This window comes from Rhinatrema bivittatum, chromosome 6 (genome assembly GCF_901001135.1).
Source record: "Rhinatrema bivittatum chromosome 6, aRhiBiv1.1, whole genome shotgun sequence".
NCBI lineage: Eukaryota > Metazoa > Chordata > Amphibia > Gymnophiona > Rhinatrematidae > Rhinatrema > Rhinatrema bivittatum.
Window position 1 is genome coordinate 43,456,266 of NC_042620.1, and position 22,453 is coordinate 43,478,718.

General features: G+C 44.3%; 1 protein-coding gene across 1 annotated transcript in view; it reads right to left on the minus strand.

Moving 5' to 3' along the window:
* Positions 1–17,389: 17,389 nt before the first annotated feature.
* Positions 17,390–22,453, minus strand: part of DPP10 (dipeptidyl peptidase like 10) — a 1,181,383-nt gene continuing 1,176,319 nt past the window's right edge. The window contains exon 26 of the mRNA XM_029605348.1: positions 17,390–17,671. Coding sequence (XP_029461208.1) covers positions 17,537–17,671 — 135 coding nt within the window. The 3' untranslated portion in view covers positions 17,390–17,536. The remainder of the gene's footprint in view (positions 17,672–22,453) is intronic.

Here is a 22,453-nt window from a genome sequence, read left to right on the forward strand (position 1 = left end):
TTTTTACCTTGCTGCTTATCTGGAGCAGCAGTAGATTCTGCGCATTGGTCAGCTGGCAGCGCGTACTTCTCTTGGGCAGCATTGAATTGCACTGTCCCCCTCGTCCCCCCCTACCCATACCCTGCCCTCTGACCCGCCCCTTCTGAGAAGCTCGGCACTTATGTGTGTATTGTGGTTACACGTGTGGCCAGGCCTTTTAGAAAATGCGTGTGGCAAGCATAGAGCCTGACCACGCGCATAATCACTGATATTTGCGCGTGCGGGCCTTTGAAAATTTACTTGTATGTGAATAGGGTCTTATTGTTTCATCAACAACCTAAGGAATCTTTGGCAGGTCTCACATGTGTACTCCGGTTTTCATCACTGGCTTGTCAAATCTGAAAATCCATATGTACCCATTGGTCAATGCTTACTCCTCTTAATTCCTTTGAATATTTACAATATTTTGCCTTTTACCATGGCAGGAATTTAAGAGATATACTTGTGTCCACTGATTTTAACACAGAGGATAATTCACCCCAGATTTCTATTGGTCATCAACCTTGTGGTAAATGCCATGCATGCAATCTATCCCTGACTCTTTTGAATGCCACTCCTTGAAGTTCCCGCATTTATTTATTTATTTATTTGTAGAGTTTTATATACTGTTATTCGGTAGAGCCATCATAACGGTTTACAAAATATGCAATTAGCATACAAAATATGCAATTAGCATACAATCAAATGGAGTTAACATGGTAGTTGGGAACAGTAGAGTATTGTGAACAGTAAACATTTTTTCTTAGTAGTTGAATAACAGAATAGTGAGGAGAACATTTTCAATGAAGTTAATGAATCAAATGAGAGAGCAGGGAGCGGTGAAAAAGGAGGGTACAGCAGGGCTGGGATGATCAGGTGTCAGATAGTTAGAATAGAGTTTGCGGAATAAAAATGTTTTAGGTCTTTTTTAAAATGTTTTCAGGATGTGCTGGGTCCTCAGTTCTTTGGGTAGGGTGTTCCAAATTTTGGGAGAGGCAATGGAAAATGCTCTTTCTTGTGTAGTTGAAAGATGAGCGTCTCTTAAGGTGGGGATGTTTAAGAATCCTGCGTTGTTAGAGCGTAGGTTTCTTTGTGGGTTTTGGGGGGTTATGTTTAAGCTGCATAAATTGCAGTTTTCAACTAACTGTAATTCAACATGGGTAGTACATATCATTAGATGCCCTTGTCATCTAATGTATGTGGGGAAGACATCCTGTAGTTTGAAAACCCGCATTTTTTAACACTGTAGTGTCATCCAGCGATATATTGAATCCGCCCCCTTACTACACATTGACACAAAAGAATCATTTGATCACAGATCTGCGCTTTTGCGCCATTGATATGGTTCCTCCTAGACCCCAGGGTGGGGATAAGGATTGTATGCTCATATAGAAAGAACAAAAATAGATTTTCAGATTACAATTACTACATTCATCAGAACTTAATTGAGAAATTGAATGGTCTGCATTTATGTAGATCCATGCAATGGATGATTTTCTGCAACGGGGATTTCTGTTTTAATTGGCTAGTCTAAGCAAAGTGTATGTGGGCTCTGTTGATTAAACTCCTTGCTCTTTATTTGGTCTATCCCTATGTCTAAGAAAGTCTATGGTATCCTGGTAGGTATTAGTTGTTACGCTCCGGCTTGTGGACCCTTGGTCGACGAGAGGGTGGTATACCTTTCGGAGGACCCGTAGGCTCTCTTGTCGGGTGGCGAGGCAGGACCAGCTGACCCTTGGCACTGGAGACTGAGGCGAACACGGAGGCGATGAAAAGACGAGAGAGGACGCTGTGTCTTCACCACTGGTGGTCTGCGGTCCCCCCGGGAGGAGCCCTTAGGGACCCGACCGCTGGGACTTAGGTGGACCTAGGGAGGTCAGGGTAACGGTGCAAAGGCCACTGGAGCTTCGCCCTGGAAGCCCACGGTCCCCCCAGGAGGAGCCCGTAGGGACCCAGGCTGCTGGGACTTAGGTGGGTCCTTGGAGACGGTGGTCTGAAGGAGTCCTAGGTCAAGTCCCAGAGGGTCGACGCTCACCAGTCCGAAGTCGTGTACCAGAGAATTACCGCTTGCCAATCCGAAGTCAGGAACCAGAGAATCACCGCTTGTCAATCCGAAGTCAGGAACCGGGAACGTCAGACGGAACCGGAACAAGATCCAAAGCTCGAAGACTCACCGAAGCAAGCAGAATAGACAGCGCAAGGAACGTTGCCAAGTCGAGGAATGAGCAGAGGAAGTCTCCCTTTATACTTCCTCTGCTCCAACTCATTGGGAACAGCTGAGCCTGGTTAAAGGGATCATGTCCCTTTAAGGCTAATGAGGAGGCACGGCCTTGACCCTAAAGATGGTGGCAGCCATCTTTGATTTTGTCCCGCGGAGGAGAGACGCCGCTGGACGCCGCAAGGGGGGAGCAGGACGGCTCCCCCTGCAGCGGGCAGCTCGGGGGGCCATGCGGGAGCGACCGCCAGGATCGGAGCCCTCCCCCGGGGCTCCCGTGGCGCAGGAACGCCGCAGCTACGGTAGGGGGTTGAGGTCATGGGGTGCCACGACCGCGGGACACAACATTAGTTCACTGCGTTCTGTTTATTTCTAGTCATGTGAATTTACATTCCGCTCTATAGTGGGTCTATGTAATTCTATCAATGCAAGAGGAAATGTTGGAAATGCAAAGAAAATGTTTGAAATGCTTGTTATAATGGGCTCCCCTAAGCCAATTGATTCTTTGCACCGTTTTTTCAATTCCCTACCATTGTTCAATTTATATCTCCTGTATCTAAGCTGTGCTATGTAATCCTATCAATGGAAAGGGTAATGTCTGAAATGTTTGAAATGCTTATTATGATTGACTCTCCTAAGCCATGTGACTCTTCGTACCATTTTTTTAAATCCCTGCCTTTGTTCTTGTTGCGGCAGAGGTGGATCCTTGGGCCGAGTTGGGGTTGATGCAACCCGTAGGCAAGGACCTACGGGTCCCCACCATTGGCAGTTGGAGTGAGTTGAAAGGCAGAGGCCGCTGGAGCTTCACCTATATCAGACCTCGTTCCCCGCGAGTTGAGCCTTTGGATGCCGGGGCCGGCAGCACTTAGGTGGACCTCTGTGTATAGTTGCAAGAGAAGTGGGTTCAGCCCAGAGATAGCAGGCGAGGGATGGTACAGTTCTACTTTGGACTGGATAATGTTCTGGAAATTAGGCGCCAGTGGAACGAAGGCAGTCAGAGGGCGCTTGAGCAAAGGTTTGTCGAAGTCTGATGAATCCACGTCCAGGAAGTAGACAGACGAGGCGTCCAGTGGTAGGCTTGAGTCAGGGCTGGTGGCAATCCAGAAGCAATGGCAAGCAAGGCTGAGGTCTGATCATGGAGATAGTCAATGGCGTAGTGAAGCAAAGCTAAGGTCTGATCATGGAGATAGTCAATAGTGTAGTCGGACGAAGCAGAGGTCTGGGTTTGGAGACAGGCTGTAGTGTAGTCGGGCGAAGCAGAGGTCTGGGTCTGGAGATAGGCTGGCACGTAGTCAGATGAAGCAGAGGTCTGGGTCTGGAGATAGGCTGGCACGTAGTCAGATGAAGCAGAGGTCTGGGACTGGAGATAGGCGGTGGCATAGTCAGGCGAAGCAAAGGTCCGGGTCTGGAGATAGACTGGAACGTAGTCAGGCACAGCAGAGGTCTTGGACTGGAGATAGGCTGAAGCGTAGTCAGGCGAAGCAAAGTCAAAGTCCGTGTAGTCAATCCGAAGCATAAGCAGAACAGGAACAAGGAAACAGAAACCAGGAACAACAGGGAACAGAAGCGCAGAGAAGAGACGAATCTCTAGTAGCAATGAGTACTCGACCAGCGAGGAGACCTGTTGCAAAGGCAACGTTATGGAGCAGAGCCTGAGCTTAAATACTATGAATAGTTTGACATCATCATCCAGGGCCGCGGCTAGGTTCCCGCTGCGGTTCCTACATAAGGATCAGCGATGCGCGCGTGCGTGCCTAGGGAGGGGTGCGGCGTGACTGGTGGCGTCTCTCTGTGGGCCACGCGGAGAGGCACGATGAGTAGTGGCATCAGGACTGGGAACACTGGAGACTGTAGCAGGGCCGGAGGCACCGGGAGTGGCCCGAGGATGGAGCTGGCGACCCACCGCTGCCAGCGAGGAGAAACCAGAGGCTGGAGTCCTTGTGGAAAGGTGAGAGGGCCATGCCGTGGGTCTGCTGCGGATGACACTCGTAACAGTTCTGTTTATATCTCTAGAAGCTTAGCTGCTCTCAGATAGGGATTGATTCACCTATTTCTGATTGGCTACCCCTAGTCATGTGATTTTTCATGCCATTTCCGGAGTCCCTTTAACCCTCCTTTCTGGAGCTGTTCTTTGTATATCACTGAGCTATGTATATCACTGAGCTATAAGCTTCTGCACGGTACCCTAGGTGAATCATCTTAAAAGAGGCACATTGGTGCCATTTAAAGACAGTAATTGTAGCAATTTGTCTTCGGTGTTTCGGGTGTTTTCACACGAGCAGCTGTGTCGATTTGACTTGTCATATGGAAGAGCACTGTGGTGCCATCATATTGAGACACAGCTGCGCTAATGCCTTTGGCTGCCCCCAAAGTGGATTATAATGAGGGAACTGGCTGTAGTATACCATCAATAAAGAAAAAGACAATTTTCCTTATGGGAATATTTTAGTAATATACTCTAGGATGTTCAACTAATAATAAAGAAATTTAAAACATTTTCCCTAAGGCAATATTTTATTAATACAAGATAAAAAAGTATTAACAAAAATTATCATAACTTCGACTTTGATCAGTGAATAAAAAGATTAATTTGGTGCAGTTACTGGGTTGTAACTGAAAAAGTGTCCCTGTGGTTACAACCCTAGATTCATAGCACCAGACAAAACTTTGTCTCTGCCACATAATGATTTTGTATTTCCTGCTATGCTTTGTGTCTGATGTTTTGTATTATATTCAAAGGTGCTCGTGTAACACAATACTTCTTGAATTTGCACTGTTTATATACTTTATGTTTTTCACTTTAGAGTAAGATTTTTCTTGTTTTGTTTGATTTACAGTGAGGTCCCTCCCGAAGAAGCCATATGGCGAAACATGGCTGTGTCGGGGGATTTTAATGCTTAAAGGGGAACTTTAAGGCTTAAGAATTCTATAACTAATACAGTGATAATATCAACATGAAACTAATAAAGATGTTACTTTGAACTTGACATTTGGAAATCTCGTGATTGCACCGGATCATCAAAAATATTACTTTTGGATTTAAATTATTTCCTCACATTTCATTGTTTACATCTTAAAATCAATGCTTTGTGCTTCATTCCTGGCAAATTTTATTGCATCTTAGTGCATAGGCCTCTCTATTGTGTTTTGAAATTTCTCTTGGGGGAAGATTACATTAACCACCTATAGTATTTGATTAAACTAAAAATAACAAAATTTAAAGCAGCAGTTCCTAAGAACATAATAATAGTCCATCGAGCCTTGCATCATTTCTCTGAAAGTGGACAATTCAGGTGACTTGGAGCACCCAATGGGTTTTATTAGAGAGATCCATTCCCTGTTCAATCCCAGCTCCTGGTAAAAAGATGGCATGACCAAGACTACCTAGGGTAATTGCTGTTAATGAATCTGTTTTCCAGGAAAACGTAACCAATCATTTATTGTTCCCAGCTATATTACTGGCCTTGACCACTTTCTCCAGCACCACATTCTACAGTTATTTGTTAACTGACTGAAAAATTAAAGAATGCGTTTTAAATCTGCTACCTGTTGAGTTCATGAATTGTCCCTTTTTCCTAATATTAGTGGAAAGGTTAAATAACTGCTCCCTGTTTACTTGTTCCAAAGCACTCACTCCTCTTCAACATGAAGAACCTGTCAAGCCTTTCTTCATAAGGAAGCCCTTCATCCCTTTTCGTTGCCCTTCTCTGTACTTTTTCAAGTTCTATGATATCATTTGCGATATCCTAAGCATTTATTCTCTTCTGGGTCAGTTCAGCTTGTGTGGAGACTACCATGCTTTTTTTCTTTGTTTTTGCCAAGTGCATATTCTACATTTTGAAAACATTATCCCATTCCTGCATAATATGCCCAATATAAACCAGCATTTTGTAACACAGATGAGAGGATGAGCTCCAAACTTTGAAATATGGCATCAGGCAGTTGCAGCCATACTTAAGAAAGCTAACTTTTTTTTATAAGTGGGTAATCAGTAGATATGAAGAGCTCATTGGATTACTTCAGCAGAAAGAAGAAGATGAGAACAACCTCACACATTTGACCAGAATTCAGTTAGTATACATTTGTTTTAAATTGATTTTGTAGATCATTAACATTTTTAGCAGAGCCACTAAAGCAAATCAAAACAAAAAGACCCCAAAGCAAAAAACACATCCCTAGAAACCATCAGACTGAATGCTAGCGAAAAATGTCCCATTTTAATTGTCATTTAATTCTAATTATTATTTTTTCTTTTTTGGTTTGTTTTTGTGTTAGTGCACACTAAAAACAAACAAACAAAAAAAATGAATGCACATCCTTACTGAGTACATAGATGCATGGCTGTTCCCCAAGGGGACCTGATTGGGATTGGCTGCACTTGGGCCAAACGCAGTGGGTTGCAGTCTATTTTAGCTTTTTAGAGTTATGTTTGGCAGCTTGCAGGATGTTCTCACAAGCTGCCGCACTCACTCTGATTTTGCCAACAACCGGGCACTTCCTCTATGGCAGACACCACTATACTTCCCTTACGTGGCGAGACGCCACAGGAACCACCGCCTCCAGCTCCTTACATAGCTGCACATGCACCCTATGTCTCGATCCTTAAAGGGCCCATGGCTGCAATCCTCGGCATGACCTCATCATCTTCAGACCTATAAAAGCGCCCAGCAGATGTCACTACCTTGCCCCAGCAACAGGTCCTCCTATCTGTTTAGTGCATGTTGCTATTTGTCCAGTCTTGCCTTGTGTTTCAGCTAGCCCTGCCTCGTCCAGCTTTGCCTTGTCCATCCAGCCTGCCCTGCCTTATCCAACCATGCTTCATTTCTCCAGCCTGTCTTGCCTATCCTTGTCTTCCCTTTGGATTGATCATTGGAATTGACCCCTTGCCTGGACACTGACTACTTTGTATTGCTGCCTGCCACTGATCCCTTGCCTGGACATAAATCTTGTTTGCTTGCCTATGATCCTTGACTCATCCTGAACTACCATCTACCCGATTCGTCTGGGCTGCAGAACCGAAGGGCTCATCCTTAGGGGAAAGGGATGGTAAAGGTGAAGCTCTAGACCAGTCTTCCTCCAGAGAATCTCTGCCAGCTGTTGGTGAGGCCCTATGGGACTCACCCCCATAGACTACATCAACCTCACCACAGCAGCAAGAGGCCACCTCGCTTACAGAGTATTGATGCCAAGGACCCAGTGGATCTGACCCTTCTTGAGGCCATCCCTAGCCTGGCCCAATGTGTTCAGCAGCATCAGGGAGTCTATGATCAAGTCACAGGTCTTCTTTAAAGATTTGCTGTCTGTATGGATGCCCTGCCAGCCCAGTCTCCACCTCCAGTGGGTCCATTCCCACCAAGGCCCACATCTCCTCTGAGGTCAGTGCCATAACTTCTGCCACCACCACCAGGAGATCCCAAGGAGTTCCATGGCTTTTTAAACGATTGACGCATGTACTTTGAACTCCAGTTTGTCTTGTTTCTGTTGTGTCCATCGGTCTCACACGGCTTCGACCTTTGTGCCTCACCTTTCTCTCTGCTCTCCCCGCTAGCCTTGGGAAGATGGCTGCCGCCACGTCTACATGCCGCTCTCTTTGGCATCCCCGGAATGGCAATGCAAAGCATCACGCCATGTTTCTCCTAAGGGCCTCCTAGGGTGCCTGTGCGCATGCCACCTATGTCTTTATCCATGTCATGGCAGGAACCTCGGAGGCGTCCCCCTCGAGTGACATCACGCCATCCGGGTATTTAGCCTGCCCTTGTTTGCTAGCTCATCAAGTTAGCAAGGATCGTGACTGGGTGGAAAGCCTCTGACCTGAGCTACTCTGCCGCTTCCTTGCTGCCCCTGGAAGCTCTCTCTGCCCTTCAGTGTATTTCTCTAACCTGGGTACCTGCTCCTTGGGGGCTCTTTGCTTTCTTTCAGGTGCCTATTTGGGAACAGGTACTCACTCCTCGAGGGCCTGCTCTCCCTGGCTTGGTGCCTATATTCAACTACTTCTGCCTACTGGGATCTCCACCTATACAGCTACCAACTTAGTGAGTAATCTAACATTCTCAGTCTGTCTCATCTACAGCTCTGCTGCACTGGGAGCCTGCATCCGGATCTCCCTGTACCATCTCTGTTAGATGGGTCCCCTCTGCCGAGGGTCCCTGGACTGCTACCTCTGGTGGTATACCTCAGTTGTATAATAAAAGACGAATCTCTGTGTTTGCGTGTCTCGAGTCTAGCCTAGTACTGTGGTTCCTCACGGGGCTCCTCCACGTGGGCATGGTCATCTCCACAGTACCCAAGAATCCACTCAAACACCTCAAAACCATAACAGTTTCCTACTAACTGGACCAAGGTCATTTCTTTCTCTCATTGCTAGAAGGCACAGCACTAGCCTGGGAGACCCCAATATGGGAGCAGGATGATTCTCTTTTCAGAGTCTTCCAGATTTCTTGAGACAGTGTCGACTGTGTTGCCTCTATGGCAACAGAGCTTCTCTGGGTTCGGCAAGGCTCACAGACTGCCGGGGAGAATGCCATTCAATTTCATAGCCTTGTTTCAACTCCAATGGGGAGAAGACAGTCTCCAGCCATTTTTTAGCAGGCTCTCTCCAGAACAATCAAAACTGCATAGTCTGGTTGTGATGTCCCTATGACCTTGGATGTGCTAATGTCACTAGCTAATCACATTGACTGACACTTCAGGAAAAGGCTCAGGAAACTAAGGCCAACCAGTGCCTGCTCCAGTTGGCTCCTCAATTTCAGAATCCTCCACTGCCTCCATCTATCCTTGAACCACGGGCTCCCAAAGAGCAGTTGCAGCTGGGCTACACTAGGTTATCACAGAAATAAAAACTCCACAGGCGATGACTGGGCTTATGTATTTACTGTGGCTGAGCAAACACATCAGCCATCATAGTGCCCTGAGAAGTTATGGGGAGGCAACCCTAGGCCGGACCCTCTCCTCTCCACAATTGCTGGTTCCCATCTCTCGCTCTTTGGAATGCTGCCAACTGTTCACAGTGACTTTCCTTGATTCTGGAATAGGCAGGAATTTCATTGACGAAGCTTTGGTTTGTCTACATCAGAATCTAACAATCCTTTTGGAATGCCCATCTTTTCTGTCTACGGGATCCCTTCCGTGGAAGTCTCACAGAGATGACCGTACCACTTGCGCTCCAGACCAGTTTCCTCCTTTACTATTTTGTTTCTTAATTAATTTATTATTGTGATTACTGTATTTTATATTGTTTTACAGATTATCTTTTTATTTTTATGATTGTGAACTGTTGTGACAGCCTGTGTTATATGACGGTATAGAAAAGTATATAAACAAATAAATAAGAAGACCATATCTCTCCATGTAATATTTTGGGTGGTGAACTCAGTTATCCTAGGCTTGCCATGGCTCCAACTACATCAGCCACAAATCAATTGGCAGACCCTAGAACTAGAACGTTGGGGTTCCTCCTGAGCTACTATCTGTCTATCGTTCAGCCTCCACCCGTCTTGATGGTGGCCGCTACCATGCCAGAGTTAACTCCCAATACGCAGCTTATCAAGACATATTTTCTAAGCAACGAGTAGAGAGTCTGGCCTCGCAACGGTCTTATGATTGTGCTATAGACCTCCTGCCAGACAAGGTGCCTCCCCAGAGAAGGGTCTATCCCTTATCAGTTCCTGAGACAAGGCCATGAGTCACTACATCAAAGAGAACCTGGAGAGGAGCTTTATCTGGACCTCATCTTCCCTGGCAGGAACTGGCTTCTTCTTGATGGGCATGGAGGATGGTTCCCTCAGGTCCTGAATTGATTACAGGGGCCTAAATGCTATCACAATGAAAAACCGGTATCTATTACCTCTCATCTCTGAGTTTTTCGACCACCTACAAAGGGCAAAGGTTTTCACTAAGTTGGACCTGTGAGGAACATAAAAGCTCATATGCATTCGTCAAGAAGATGAAAGGAAAACCACCTTCAACACCAGAGACAGGCACTACAAATATTTACTAATGCCCCTGCAGTGTTTTAGAATATGGTAAACAAAACATGCAGAGACCTCCTGTATTCCCAAGTGGTGATATACCTTGATGATATTCTCATTTACTCTCATTCACTGCACCATCAGATGCATGTTAAACAGGTACTACATCAGTTATGTGAACATCACCTTTATGCCAGGTTGGAGAAATGCCTCTTTGAGCAAAAACAACTCCCATTCTTGGGATATATTATCTCCAGCAATGGCTTCCAGATGTATCCTGCAAAGTGGAAAGCCATTCTTGACTGGCCCCAGCCGGTAGGTCTTTGGGTGCTATAGCATTTTCTAGGCTTCACTAACTACCTTAGACAATTCATAGCCGGATACTCCACCCTTGCAGCTGCACTTATGGCCCTAACCAAAAAGGATGCAAATACTCTAAGCTGGCTCACAGAAGCCACTGATGCCTTCCGAGCCTTAAAGCAAACATTCTTTCAAGGAACCTGCCTATGGCACCCAGATCCTGATTGACCCTTAATTTTGGAGGTAGGTGCTTCTATCCTGTCCTGCTCCTTTTTCTCCAGGAGGCTCCAGGCAGAGAGGAATTATACAAACAGGGATCAGAATTTTCTTGCAGTAAAATTGGCACTTAGAAACATAGAAACATAGAAACATAGAAATGACGGCAGAAGAAGACCGAATGGCCCATCCAGTCTGCCCAGCAAGCCTCACACATTTTTTCTCTCATTCTTATCTGTTACTCTTAGCTCCTTGTTCTATTCCCCTTCCACCCCCACCATTAATGTAGAGAGCAGTGATGGAGCTGCATGCAAGTGAAATATCTAGCTTGATTAGTTAGGGGTAGTAGGGGCAGTAACCGCCGCGATAAGCAAGCTACACCCATGCTTATTTGTTTTACCTAGACTATGTTGTACAGCTCTTGTTGGTTTTTTTTTTTTTTTTTTTTTCTTCTCCCCTGCTGTAGAAGCAGAGAGCCATGCTGGATATGCATTGAAAGTGAAGTATCAGGCACATTTGGTTGGGGTAGTAACCGCCGTAACAAGCCAGCTACTCCTCGCTTTGTGATTGCGAATCCTTTTTTTTCTTCACCCCTGTCGTTGAAGCTATGCAGGATATGCGTGAAGCATCAGTTTTTTTTTTTTGTTTTTTTTTCCCCCTGCCCTTGAAGCAGAGAGCTATGCTGGAAATGCGTGATGTATCAGTCTTTCTCCCATGCCGATGCAGGAGAGAACCATGCTGGATATGCATGGAAAGTGAAGTATCAGGCACATTTGGTTTGGGGTAGTAACTGCCGTAACAAGCCAGCTACTCCCCTCGTTTTGAGTGCGAACCCTTTTTCTTCTCCTTTGCCGTTGTAGCAGAGAGCTCTGCTGGATGTGTGAAGTATCAGTTATTCTTCTCCCCTGTCATTGAAGCAGAGAGCTATGCTGTATATGCATTGAAAGTGAAGTATCAGGCATATTTGGTTTGGGGTAGTAACCGCCGTAACAAGCCAGCTACTCCCCTCTTTATGAGTGCAAATCCTTTTTTCCATTACCTCTTGCTGTTGAAGCTTAGAGCGATGTAGGAGTCACAGTAAGCATGTGTATGTTTATTTAGTAAGGGTATTGTGTCAATAGCCATCATTCTGGCGAGTCACCCACTCTTCATTGGTGGCCTCTTGACTTTATGGATCCGCAGTGTTTATCCCACGCCCCTTTGAAGTCTTTCACAGTTCTGGTCTTCACCACTTCCTCCGGAAGGGCATTCCAGGCATCCACCACCCTCTCCGTGAAGAAATACTTCCTGACATTGGTTCTGAATCTTCCTCCCTGGAGCCTCAAATCGTGACCCCTGGTTCTGCTGATTATTTTCCTACGGAAGAGGTTTGTCGTTGTTTTTGGATCATTAAAACCTTTCAAGTATCTGAAAGTCTGTATCATATCACCTCTGCTCCTCCTCTCCTCCAGGGTGTACATATTTAGATTCTTCAATCTCTCCTCGTACGTCATCCGATGAAGATCCTCCACCTTCCTGGTCGCCCTTCTCTGTACCGCTTCCATCTTGTCTTTGTCTTTTTGTAGATACGGTCTCCAGAACTGATCATAAAAACCTGGAGTATCTACAACAATTGCAACAGCTCAATCCCAGACAAGCCAGGTGGTCTCTCTTCTTCAATTGATTCAACTTTGAATTGCACTATTGACCGGCAGCTAAAAACCAGAGAGGAGATGCCTTCTTGTGGCCCTTCCAGATGGAAGAAACCCCAGAGATCCCTCGACACATTATAGATCCAGCGAGGGCTATTATCGCTGCTGTTACTACACCAATACCCCCTGGGAAGATGGTAATACCCAAGTGGCTATGCGACCCACGCTTAGCAAGATTCCCAGGAATCACCTAAACACATGAATTCCTCCTACATCACTACTGGTGGCTTCAAGTGAGAACTGATGTAAAACAATATGTGGCATTCTGCCCTGTTTGCGTGCAATACAAGACCACTTGAGCCCCACCTTGGGGGGTGCTCAGCCAATGCAAGCTTCTGAGGAACCCTGGACCCACCTGTCCAATGATTTCATTATGGACTTACCATTCTCTCACGGCTTCACTGTGATATGGGTTGTGGTAGATAGTTTCTCCAAGATAGCACATTTCATCCCAATCCCGGGCTTGTCCTCCACTCCTGAATTGGCCTCTTTTTGAAACATGTCGGGATAATTTTATTAAGTAGTATTTTAATGTTTAGGTAAAATTATGCCAGATGTATAATGGTAGGTTTGTTATAATTGTTTTATGTTGAATTTTGCTACAGCAAATTCTGTTATTGTAAACCGACATGAAATTAATTTGAATGTCGGTATATAAAGCTGATTAAATAAATAAATACATTTTTTAAAGTGATTTATTTTAGTCAACGTAGGAATAATTTTATTAAGTAGCATTTTAATGTTTAGGTAAAATTATGCCAGATGTATAATGGTAGGTTTGTTATAATTGTTTTATGTCGAATTTTGCTACAGCAAATTCTGTTATTGTAAACCGACATGAAATTAATTTGAATGTTGGTATATAAAGCTGATTAAATAATTAAATAAATGTCTTTTGCCTGCACAGACTGCCCTCTCACATACTCTGAGATTGAGGCAACCAGTTCATGGCCTGATAATGGAAGGGGCTCTGCAAGAAATTTGGAATTACACTGGACCTTACTACAGCTTACCATCCCCAAGGAAACGGACAAACTGTATGTCAATGACAGACAAAATGACTGGGCCCTTCTCCTTCCCTGGGCTGAGTCTACAACATCCATCCTCGGGTACCTCTTCCTCTGACAAAGGCCTGTTCAGCAGCCAAGCTCACTTCTCTGGAGCTCCACGATCTCAGGCAAAGGATCAATCAGTTGATTACCCTGGCGGCAGCCGGTTCCAAGAAGCAGGCAGGCAGGCAACACAGACCAGCTGCCTATTTCAATCCCAGGACACCTGGCATGGTTGAGTACACAGAATTTGTACCTCTGAATACCCTCTATCAGGTTGGCACCTCGATTCATTTTGCCCTTCCTGGTGCTGCAACAGGTGGGTCTTTGACTTATCAGATAAAGCTACCGCTTACATTATGTATCATAATGTCTACCATGTGTCTCTTCTGAAACCACTGGTCCTCTGCTGGCTTTCTCGGCAACCACCTTGACCCATGGGAACAACCTGTGAAGAGGGCACCAGTTATGAGGTGTAAGAAATCCTTGGCACCCGCAGACATCAAAACAAGCTGGAATATTTCATAGCCTGGAAAAATTATGGACATGAAGAAGAACTCCTGGGAACCCACAAGCAACCTTCAAACTCCCCTGTTGGTTAGAGTGTTTTCATGATCGCTTCCGCAGAAGCCAAAGCCCAGGACCTTGAGGATAGGGGTTTAAGGAAAGGGGTACTGTTATGGTTTGGCAACTGGCGGGGCCTCCAAGCATGCCAACCACACTCACCCTGACAACCGCCAATACCCAGCCCTTCCTCCATGGCGCATGCACCATCCTTCCCTCACATGGCAGGATGCCACTGGAACCACCACCTCCAGCTTCCAGCAAAGGTGGGCGTGCGCCCACCCAATATTGTGATCCTTAAAGGGCCTGTGGTGGGAAAACACTGTGGCATCCAGGGCTGACTTCATCATCTTCAGCCCTACAAAAGGGCCAACAGACATCTCTACCTCACCTCAGCAACAGGTCCTCCTACCTAGTATAGGTGCATTGTTTCTCCTGGTCCAGCCTTGCCTCATCCTTCAGTTTGCCCTGCCTCAACCAGCCTTGCTTCATCCGTCTAGACTGCCCTGTCTCATCCAGCCTTGCCTCATCCATCCAACCTACCTTGTCCAGCCATGCCTCGTCTCTGCAGCCTGTCCTGCCTTACCCTTGTCTTCTCTTTGGATTGACCACTGGAATTGACCCCTTGCCTGGATACTGGCTACTCTTGATTGCCACTTGCCATTGACCCCTTGCCTGGACACTGAATACTCTGGATTTCCTCCTGCTACTGACCCCTTGCTTGGACATTGACCTTGTTTGCTTGCTGCCTGCCTCTGACCCTTGCCTGGCCCTGGTCTATCAACTACCTTGTTCTCTGAGAGACTCTTGCCTAAGTCCTGCCAAGCCCCAGAATCCAGGGAAAGGGGCTGGTAAAGGTGAAGCTCGAGACTAGTTTTCCACCAGAGAACCTCTGTCAACTATCAGTGAGGGCCTTCGGGGCTCACTGCATAAGCTGCGTCAACCTCATCACAGCAGCAAGGGTCTACCTCGCTTACATTTAGTTATGTTCTTGTTTGATTTGGTTGTTGTTTTATTGTTTATTTACATATTGAGTTTATGACTGTAAATTTGTACACCATTTTTATAGCTTTTGGGGTGATAATTCAGTATATAAATTTATTAAATAAATGAATAAATAGGTAGTTGATATATAAATTACACACTGAGGTCAATAACGTTGCGGTGGTCTTTTTCACACAGATACTCGAGCAAAAGAGATCTGAAAAAAGTTCTTGAACTGATGTTAACCAACTATCATTTTGATATCTAAAGATACCAGCTCCAGAGGGAATCACACTGAATTTTCCATTTAACTGCAATGACCTAATTCAAGATTGTTTACATTACTGAGACAGATGATTCTGGAATGGAGAAGGAAAACCTTGTTGCAAGGCTTCTTGGTTTTGAGAAGCTTAGACCACTTGTAGCAGTCCTGATTTAGAAGAAAAGCAAAGACTACAACAGTTCTGGCAGTGGAAACACAGATCCCATTCAACATGTAAGGCTACAACTTCAAGAAATGCTAGGATTTTCTGCAATACACTTTAAATTTCACAGCATTCAAACTTTTTTCAAAATGTTAAAGTAAGGTTGCTTCTTTAAAAATTATTTTCTTGAATAAAACTAGTAACAGGCTTTCAGAAAGTAACTTTTGGCAATTTGGAAATGTTGTAAATAAAATGTGATGAAAATGACTGCAATGATGAGAAATATTTCAAATATCATTTACTATATCAAGACACACAAAAGGAACAGGAGAGGCACTGAAATAAATCCATAAATAGGGCAAAAGAGTATGTAAATGCTCCTCGTAGAAACACAATATGGGAATGTGCACACAGAAGATCATGGCTGAAACAAAAAACATACATTTAAGGCAGTACCACCACTTTCAGACAAAGTGGCAAGCTCGGTGAAACATACAGATATTTCATGTGATCTCACTGGCCATCAATTTGGTGCTGTCCTTTTACAGGTCATTAGCAAATGCCTTGTTAAGTTTCTGGACTTAGAATTTTGATTTGTTTATACATTTTGTTGCTTATTACATAACAGCATAATAGAAGTAAAGCCATCTCTTCTCTCTCTCTCTGATGTCCCATCCTAAGTGGTCAAGGTGTTTTACTTAATTACAGAAGATACAATAATGTTCTCAAGACAATCTGATGCATCTGTTTATTTTTATCCGTTCCCTGGAATGTGTTTGGAGGTCAAGTCAAATAAAAGAATGAACCTTTGATTGTCTCTGTGTACTTTGAGGCCTACAGATGGAAGGTATTTCATTTCTCAATAACACAATATGCATTGAGATTGAAATAGTAATGGATTGAATGGACAGAATGGAGAACTAAAATAAAATCTGACAGACCGTTCAGTTACATACTGCCAAAATGAAAACCAGAACTGAATCTAAGCCTAGACAGAAGGAAAATAAAAGGAGAGAAAAAAAAATATTAAAATGCTTCTTTTTTTTTTTTTTGTGCTAGAGAAATGAAATATTACTCAATAGCATTACATTATTAATATGTAGTTATCGTAAACTATAATTTAATATGCATGTATCTGATTTACATGTGACAAAATATTCTAAAATTAAAGTATAAACAGAACTCTGTTAACCACTAGAGAACAGTACCAAGCACAAGCCAAACATTCTCCACAGAAACAATGCACTTCTAACAGGGGGGAATATTTCACTATGGATATTTTTTAAACAATGTTTCCATATGGTTTGAAAAATAGATTATCTTTAAGCACATAAAAGGGTTTACATATATATCTATATATACATATAATTGTCTCTATATAGATATATACTCACACACACACACCACACACACACCACACACATACATGGTATAAAGAGCAACAGAAAACTACCAAACTTGTCCTTATTAAAGTCACTAGTACATTATAAGTCAGGAAATTGAATACATGTAACCGTCCTTATTACCATATGCAAATTAGGAAAACTACTAAACAATGTTTGTCTTTTAAACAGAAACTCTAGAAAATCTTATGTCCTTTATTAACTGAATGTTATCTTAAGATTAAAAGACAGTGAAGAAATTGCACTTATTGTAAAAGTTACAGTAGAGTATTAGATTGCAGCTTTACCTTGATGATGTTTGTAGCCTTAACACTTAAAAGGATGGTAAGTTGTGCACTATGCAGTTAGAAAGGAAAGTGTTCATTTAAATCAAAATTTAGCGCAGCTAGTTATATAACAGTGAGGTTCAACAGAATAAAACATGCACCACCCTAGTAGTATGCAAAACTAAGTTCTTCATGGAATTTGTATCCGATGATTAGCCTCTCCACAAGGCAAAAGGAATTGTTTCTGTAATTAATGGGGGGGTCTTCTGTTCCAATTACAGGTGTATTAACTCATTGTCTTTAAGTGTGCTGTTCCCCTGGTACGTCCTTTAGCTGCCCCTAAGCTTCTGTAGAATCTGCAATCTTATAGTCGCCCTTCATTTAGGCCTTCTTGAGCCTCTAAGTCTCAGACATGTTGTGTTACAAACACGCTTTTCCTTATTCATCCTCTTCCGGTTCCTGTGGTACCACTGGTGCTTCCTCTTTTAAGCAATCACTGAAAAACTTGAGGACTGTGCTGTAAAGATGAGACTTGCTTTTCTCAGATATGCTATGACCTTCATCTGGATAGACCTATAACAGGACAGATGGAAATTAAAATATATAGATAGAAAGATATAAATATAAAAATCTTTAATTTCAGTCTTTGGGCACCAACAGAATAACAGCAGTGGTATATTCTATTTTAAAAATGAATATGCAAAGATTACATGAGATTAACTAGCATGCCATAATTTAACAATGAGAAAAATACAGTAAATATTAAATATTTAAACATGCATTAAGGCAAAATTCCTATATGTGCCAAATTGTAAAAATTGATGTAATATATAGTGAAATTATAATGTAATGAACATACATAAATAATTTTTTCTTCATTTTTGTATTGAAACGCAAAGTTATCGTGATTCACTTTTTGGGCTAGAATTTCAGTGAGATTAGAGGGCCTTGTTCATCATTTTCCACAGTAAATTTGCTCCCCGGAGAAAAAGGCCCAAGCACATTTAGCATGAGGGAACACAATATTTATTAGACTGCATTTACAAAGCTTCTCCTGCAGCCAGACTAGCTCACAAATATTTTAGCATGCCAGGAAGCCATGGAAATCTCCACTGGTGAAAAGTATTCCATGTTTGAAAGTACATGATCTGGAACACATTTCAGCTTTAGGCTTGCTGCACAATGAAATTCTGATATGATCCACATATGGTAGCAAACCTTGCCAGTCTGATTTCTGGCACTGAAGCAGGAACCAGCTGGATGTGACACTGATTCAGTTAGGCTTAATTACCAACGGTGCACCACATCAGTTCTCATCGCAGCTCAGAACAGAATGCTAATAAACACCATTGTAAACGTGAGGAGTTTTATCATTCTTTAGTTTAATCATATCTGTGTAGTTAAAGGATGGCATTCAAAACACTGCTAATCTTTGGTATCCTACTTTTAATTTGCACCAGACTAAATGTCTCATGAAAAACCACAAAAGGCCTAGCTCAGATATACTACTTCCCTGCAGCTGTCCTGAATCTGAACAATGTGTTGGCACCTGATTAAGTACTTAATAATGGGGAGGCCAATTTTCAGGCCTTGCCATGATGCTTGCAGGCCTGCAGGTACCCACGGGCCTGCAGGTTTGTCCTAAGAAAATCCCCAGGAATGTGGGGGAAGGGGGTTGACATGGGTATTTTCTTACCTACTTACTTTATACAGGTGCAAAGTTACGTAGGGTCAGCAATACACTGGGCATTTCAAGAAGAAATTCACCTGGCCCTGCCTAACCGTGCCCTCAGCACTGCCCTTTATCCTGGAGGGGAAAAGTAAATGCAGTGTAGGTAGTGCACTACTTGTTCCCCTGCGTAGGGTATGGAAGTTTTTTAAGGACTTTGTTCCATGGGTAAACTCTGATTTACCTGCAGAAAATCCCTTTAAATATTGGCCTTAATTAGTGCAGTTGGATTACGACAAATGCTTCCTTTTCAGTGGGTTCCTGGGAGATTAAGAATTCTAATTAATAACCCATACTAGAACCAGCAGGATAATGCCGGGTCTAATGCAGACAGTACATCATACTTTAAAGCCTGATATATCAACTTAATAATTACACACCATTGTGGCATTAAAATGACTGACTATATTTGTTCTGTTTGTTGCCATATTTGTATTGTCCACCTCCATCCTGAGAACATAGCTAGTTAGAACAATCTACAGGGAACCCATTATGGAGAGTCTATCCAGTTGTATCCCCCGGGCTGGTTGTACCCGATAGTGTATAAGAGGAACATGCTCAATACAGTTTCAGATGGTGGCCTTCCCATTAGAGATGTGCTTCGTTTAAACATATCAGTTCAGGCTATCGGATCGGGTGCTCCATGGAAAATTTCGGTTTCCCACGGTTTCTTTTTTTTTTCCGTCAATTTTCGACGAAGTGCGTTAGTGCGCACTAATGGGCCTTACTGTGCACTAACAACCATTTAGTGCGCACTATCTCTGCATTAAAATCGTGAATCCCAATCGTGCCCCCAAAATTCCAATGATTGGGAGGGAACGAGACAACTTTTGATCATGTTGACCACCCAGCCGAGAGCTCTCAATAATTGAAGGACCCGGTGTATCGCTTCCTGGCAAAGCGCCTCCGATTTTGCTTGAATTAGCCAATCGTCCAAGTAATGGATGTACTAAAAAATCCTTCCATTCATAGTTGCGCTGCTACCTACCACCATAATCGTGGTGAATGTCCTGGGAGTGGTGGCAAGGCTGAAGGGCAGAGCCTGCAACTGTTAATGATGGCTCAAGAATGGAGAACCCTCAGGAACCTCAGATCCCTATGTGCAAATACACCTCTGTGGAGATCCAGGGATGCGAGAAACGCCCCCTGCCGAACCGAACGCAATGATGGACCGTAACGTCTCCATGCGGAAGGCGGGAATCCGAAGGCATCTATTGACCCGCTTTAAGTCGAGAATGGGCTGGAAGGTCCCCTCCTTCTTGGGCACCACAAAGTAAATGGAGTAACTGCCCCTCCGAAGTTCTGCCGGAGGGACTGGAGTAATTGCGCCGAGCTTTACAAGGCGTTGCAGGGTCTCCCTTACCGTCTGACGCTTTGTTGCATAGCCGCATGGAGAGACCAGAAACCGATGGTCGGGCCAGCGTGCAAAATCTAAAGCGTAGCCGTGTCTTATCACAGATAGAACCCAATGGTCAGAAGTGATTTTGGCTCACTCCTCATAAAATAGAGACAGTCTGCCCCTACTACGGGAACTGAGAAATGGACCAGCCACACATCATTGTGAAGGCTTTCTGCCCTGGGTGGCCTGGGTGTTACCTAGTCTACCAAAATGTCACCCACCAAAGGACTGAGAATATGTCTGTCGTCTATTGGAATTTTGCCAAAAGGAGGAAGCGGGTACTCGAGATGTACGAGACCTCCGACCTCCCCGAAATCGAGTCCTGGAAGAAAAGGAACCTCTCGACTTCAGCCTATCTTCCGGCAAATGATGAACTTTATTCTCTCCCAGGTACTGAATCAGGTCCTCCAGCTCTTTCCCAAAGAGCAGCTTGCCTTTAAACGGCAGAGAGCCCAGCTGAGATTTGGAAAACATCCGCCGCCCAGTTTCTTAACCACAACAGAATATGTGTCGAGACGGCGGATACCATGGTCCTGGCAGATGTGCAAAGTAGATCATAGAAGGCATCCGCTCTATAGGCAATGACAGCCTCATGTCGCCCCGCCTGGAGGGCTTCCCCCTCAGATAGCAACTTGTTGGCTTGTAGCTGTTGCACCCAACGAAGACCTGCTCACAAAAAAAATTGCCACACAAGCCGCCCGGATCCCAAGCGGGGAGACCTCAAAAATCTTCTTGTGCTGAATCTCCAGGTTGCGATCCTGCAAGTCCTTGAGGGCTGTCGAGCCAGTGACCGGAATGGTGGTCTTTTTCGTGACAGCCGACACCGCTGAATCCACCTTGGGTACCCGCAAAAGATCCAAAGCCTCCTCTGGCAGAGGGTATAGCTTATCCATTGCCTTGGACACCTTCTTGCCCAAGTCCGGGGTGTCACATCCTTGAAAAGCAAATCCATGGCCGAAAAATGTAAAGGGAATGACGAAGGTGGTCCTTGCAAGACCAACACTACCGAGTCCGTAGACCCTAGTCAGGACTCTTCCTGGGGAACCTCAATACCTAATTCCCCTAAAATAGCAGGAAAGAGAGGACTCAGCTCTTCTCTCCTAAAAAGCCGTACCACCTTCAGGTCATCTCTGTCCACCCCATGAGACCCCCACAGATCCCCTTGTGGCTGGTTTGTGTCCCCCTCAACCCCCTCGGGGGCTGGGAAGGTAACTCTCGATCCTCCTGGTCCTCAGAATCGTAGGAAGTATCTGAAACAGCCAGAGGAGTCCGTAAACTAAAGGGCCACTGCAATGGAGGATGACCTATATCCTGATTGGAAGAGCGCTTCTTAGGCCTGGCCTGGGGGTCCAATATGAGGGGCCTCTTCTTTCCTGACTTACGGGCCTTAAAGGCCCTAGGCATCAAAAGTACAAAATCAGAAGAAAAGGAAAAATCATCCGTATCCCCCTCAGGGACATCCGCAGCGCCTTTTGATCCAAGCCCACTGGATTTGTCCCCCCTCAGGGGGAGGAGAGAAATCAGGGCAAAAGGGGTAGGTAATCATTTGAAGGGAATCTAAATAAGAGTATACCATTCGATCTTTTCGTTGAGGCCCCGTGGTTCCACAGATTGAAGGCGGTAAATCCATTGATGTTCTTTCAAATTTAAAATTGAAAGTCTGTCCCCCCCTCTCCAAGATTGTATAACCTGTTCGAGGACCAACCACTGGAACTCTTCAAACTTGTGTTGATGTGTAATACAATGTTGCACCATAGGTGGACAGTGATGTCATTGCCCATTTAAGGATAGTTTGGGATACACCGTTGTTCGAACACTTTCAAAATGGCGCCCGCAGAAGGATGTTTGATGGGCATTCCCAGCCGGTGTTTTTTCAAAATGGCCGCCGGCGACGTCATTTCCCTTTTATGGACAGCCCTTATCCTAAAATGGCTCTGAATGTGACGTACATGCCCATATTTGGACACACCTACAGGTTTGGCGCTTTTTTTGCTCTCTTAAAGGTCAGCGTTTTTTCGAGTCTCTCGCTGCCGATAGTTCACTCACGGTCAGCGATTGACTACGCTCCAACAAGGTAATATATATGGGCATAAGGTAACCAATTTTAAAATTTCAATTTTGGTGTCCTTCATTATGTATTGTTCTATTTGCAGAATTATACAGAGACGCTTTTTAGCGCAGCAATTTAAGTCAGTACGTAACATACAGTAAGTGTTCTTTCAATTTA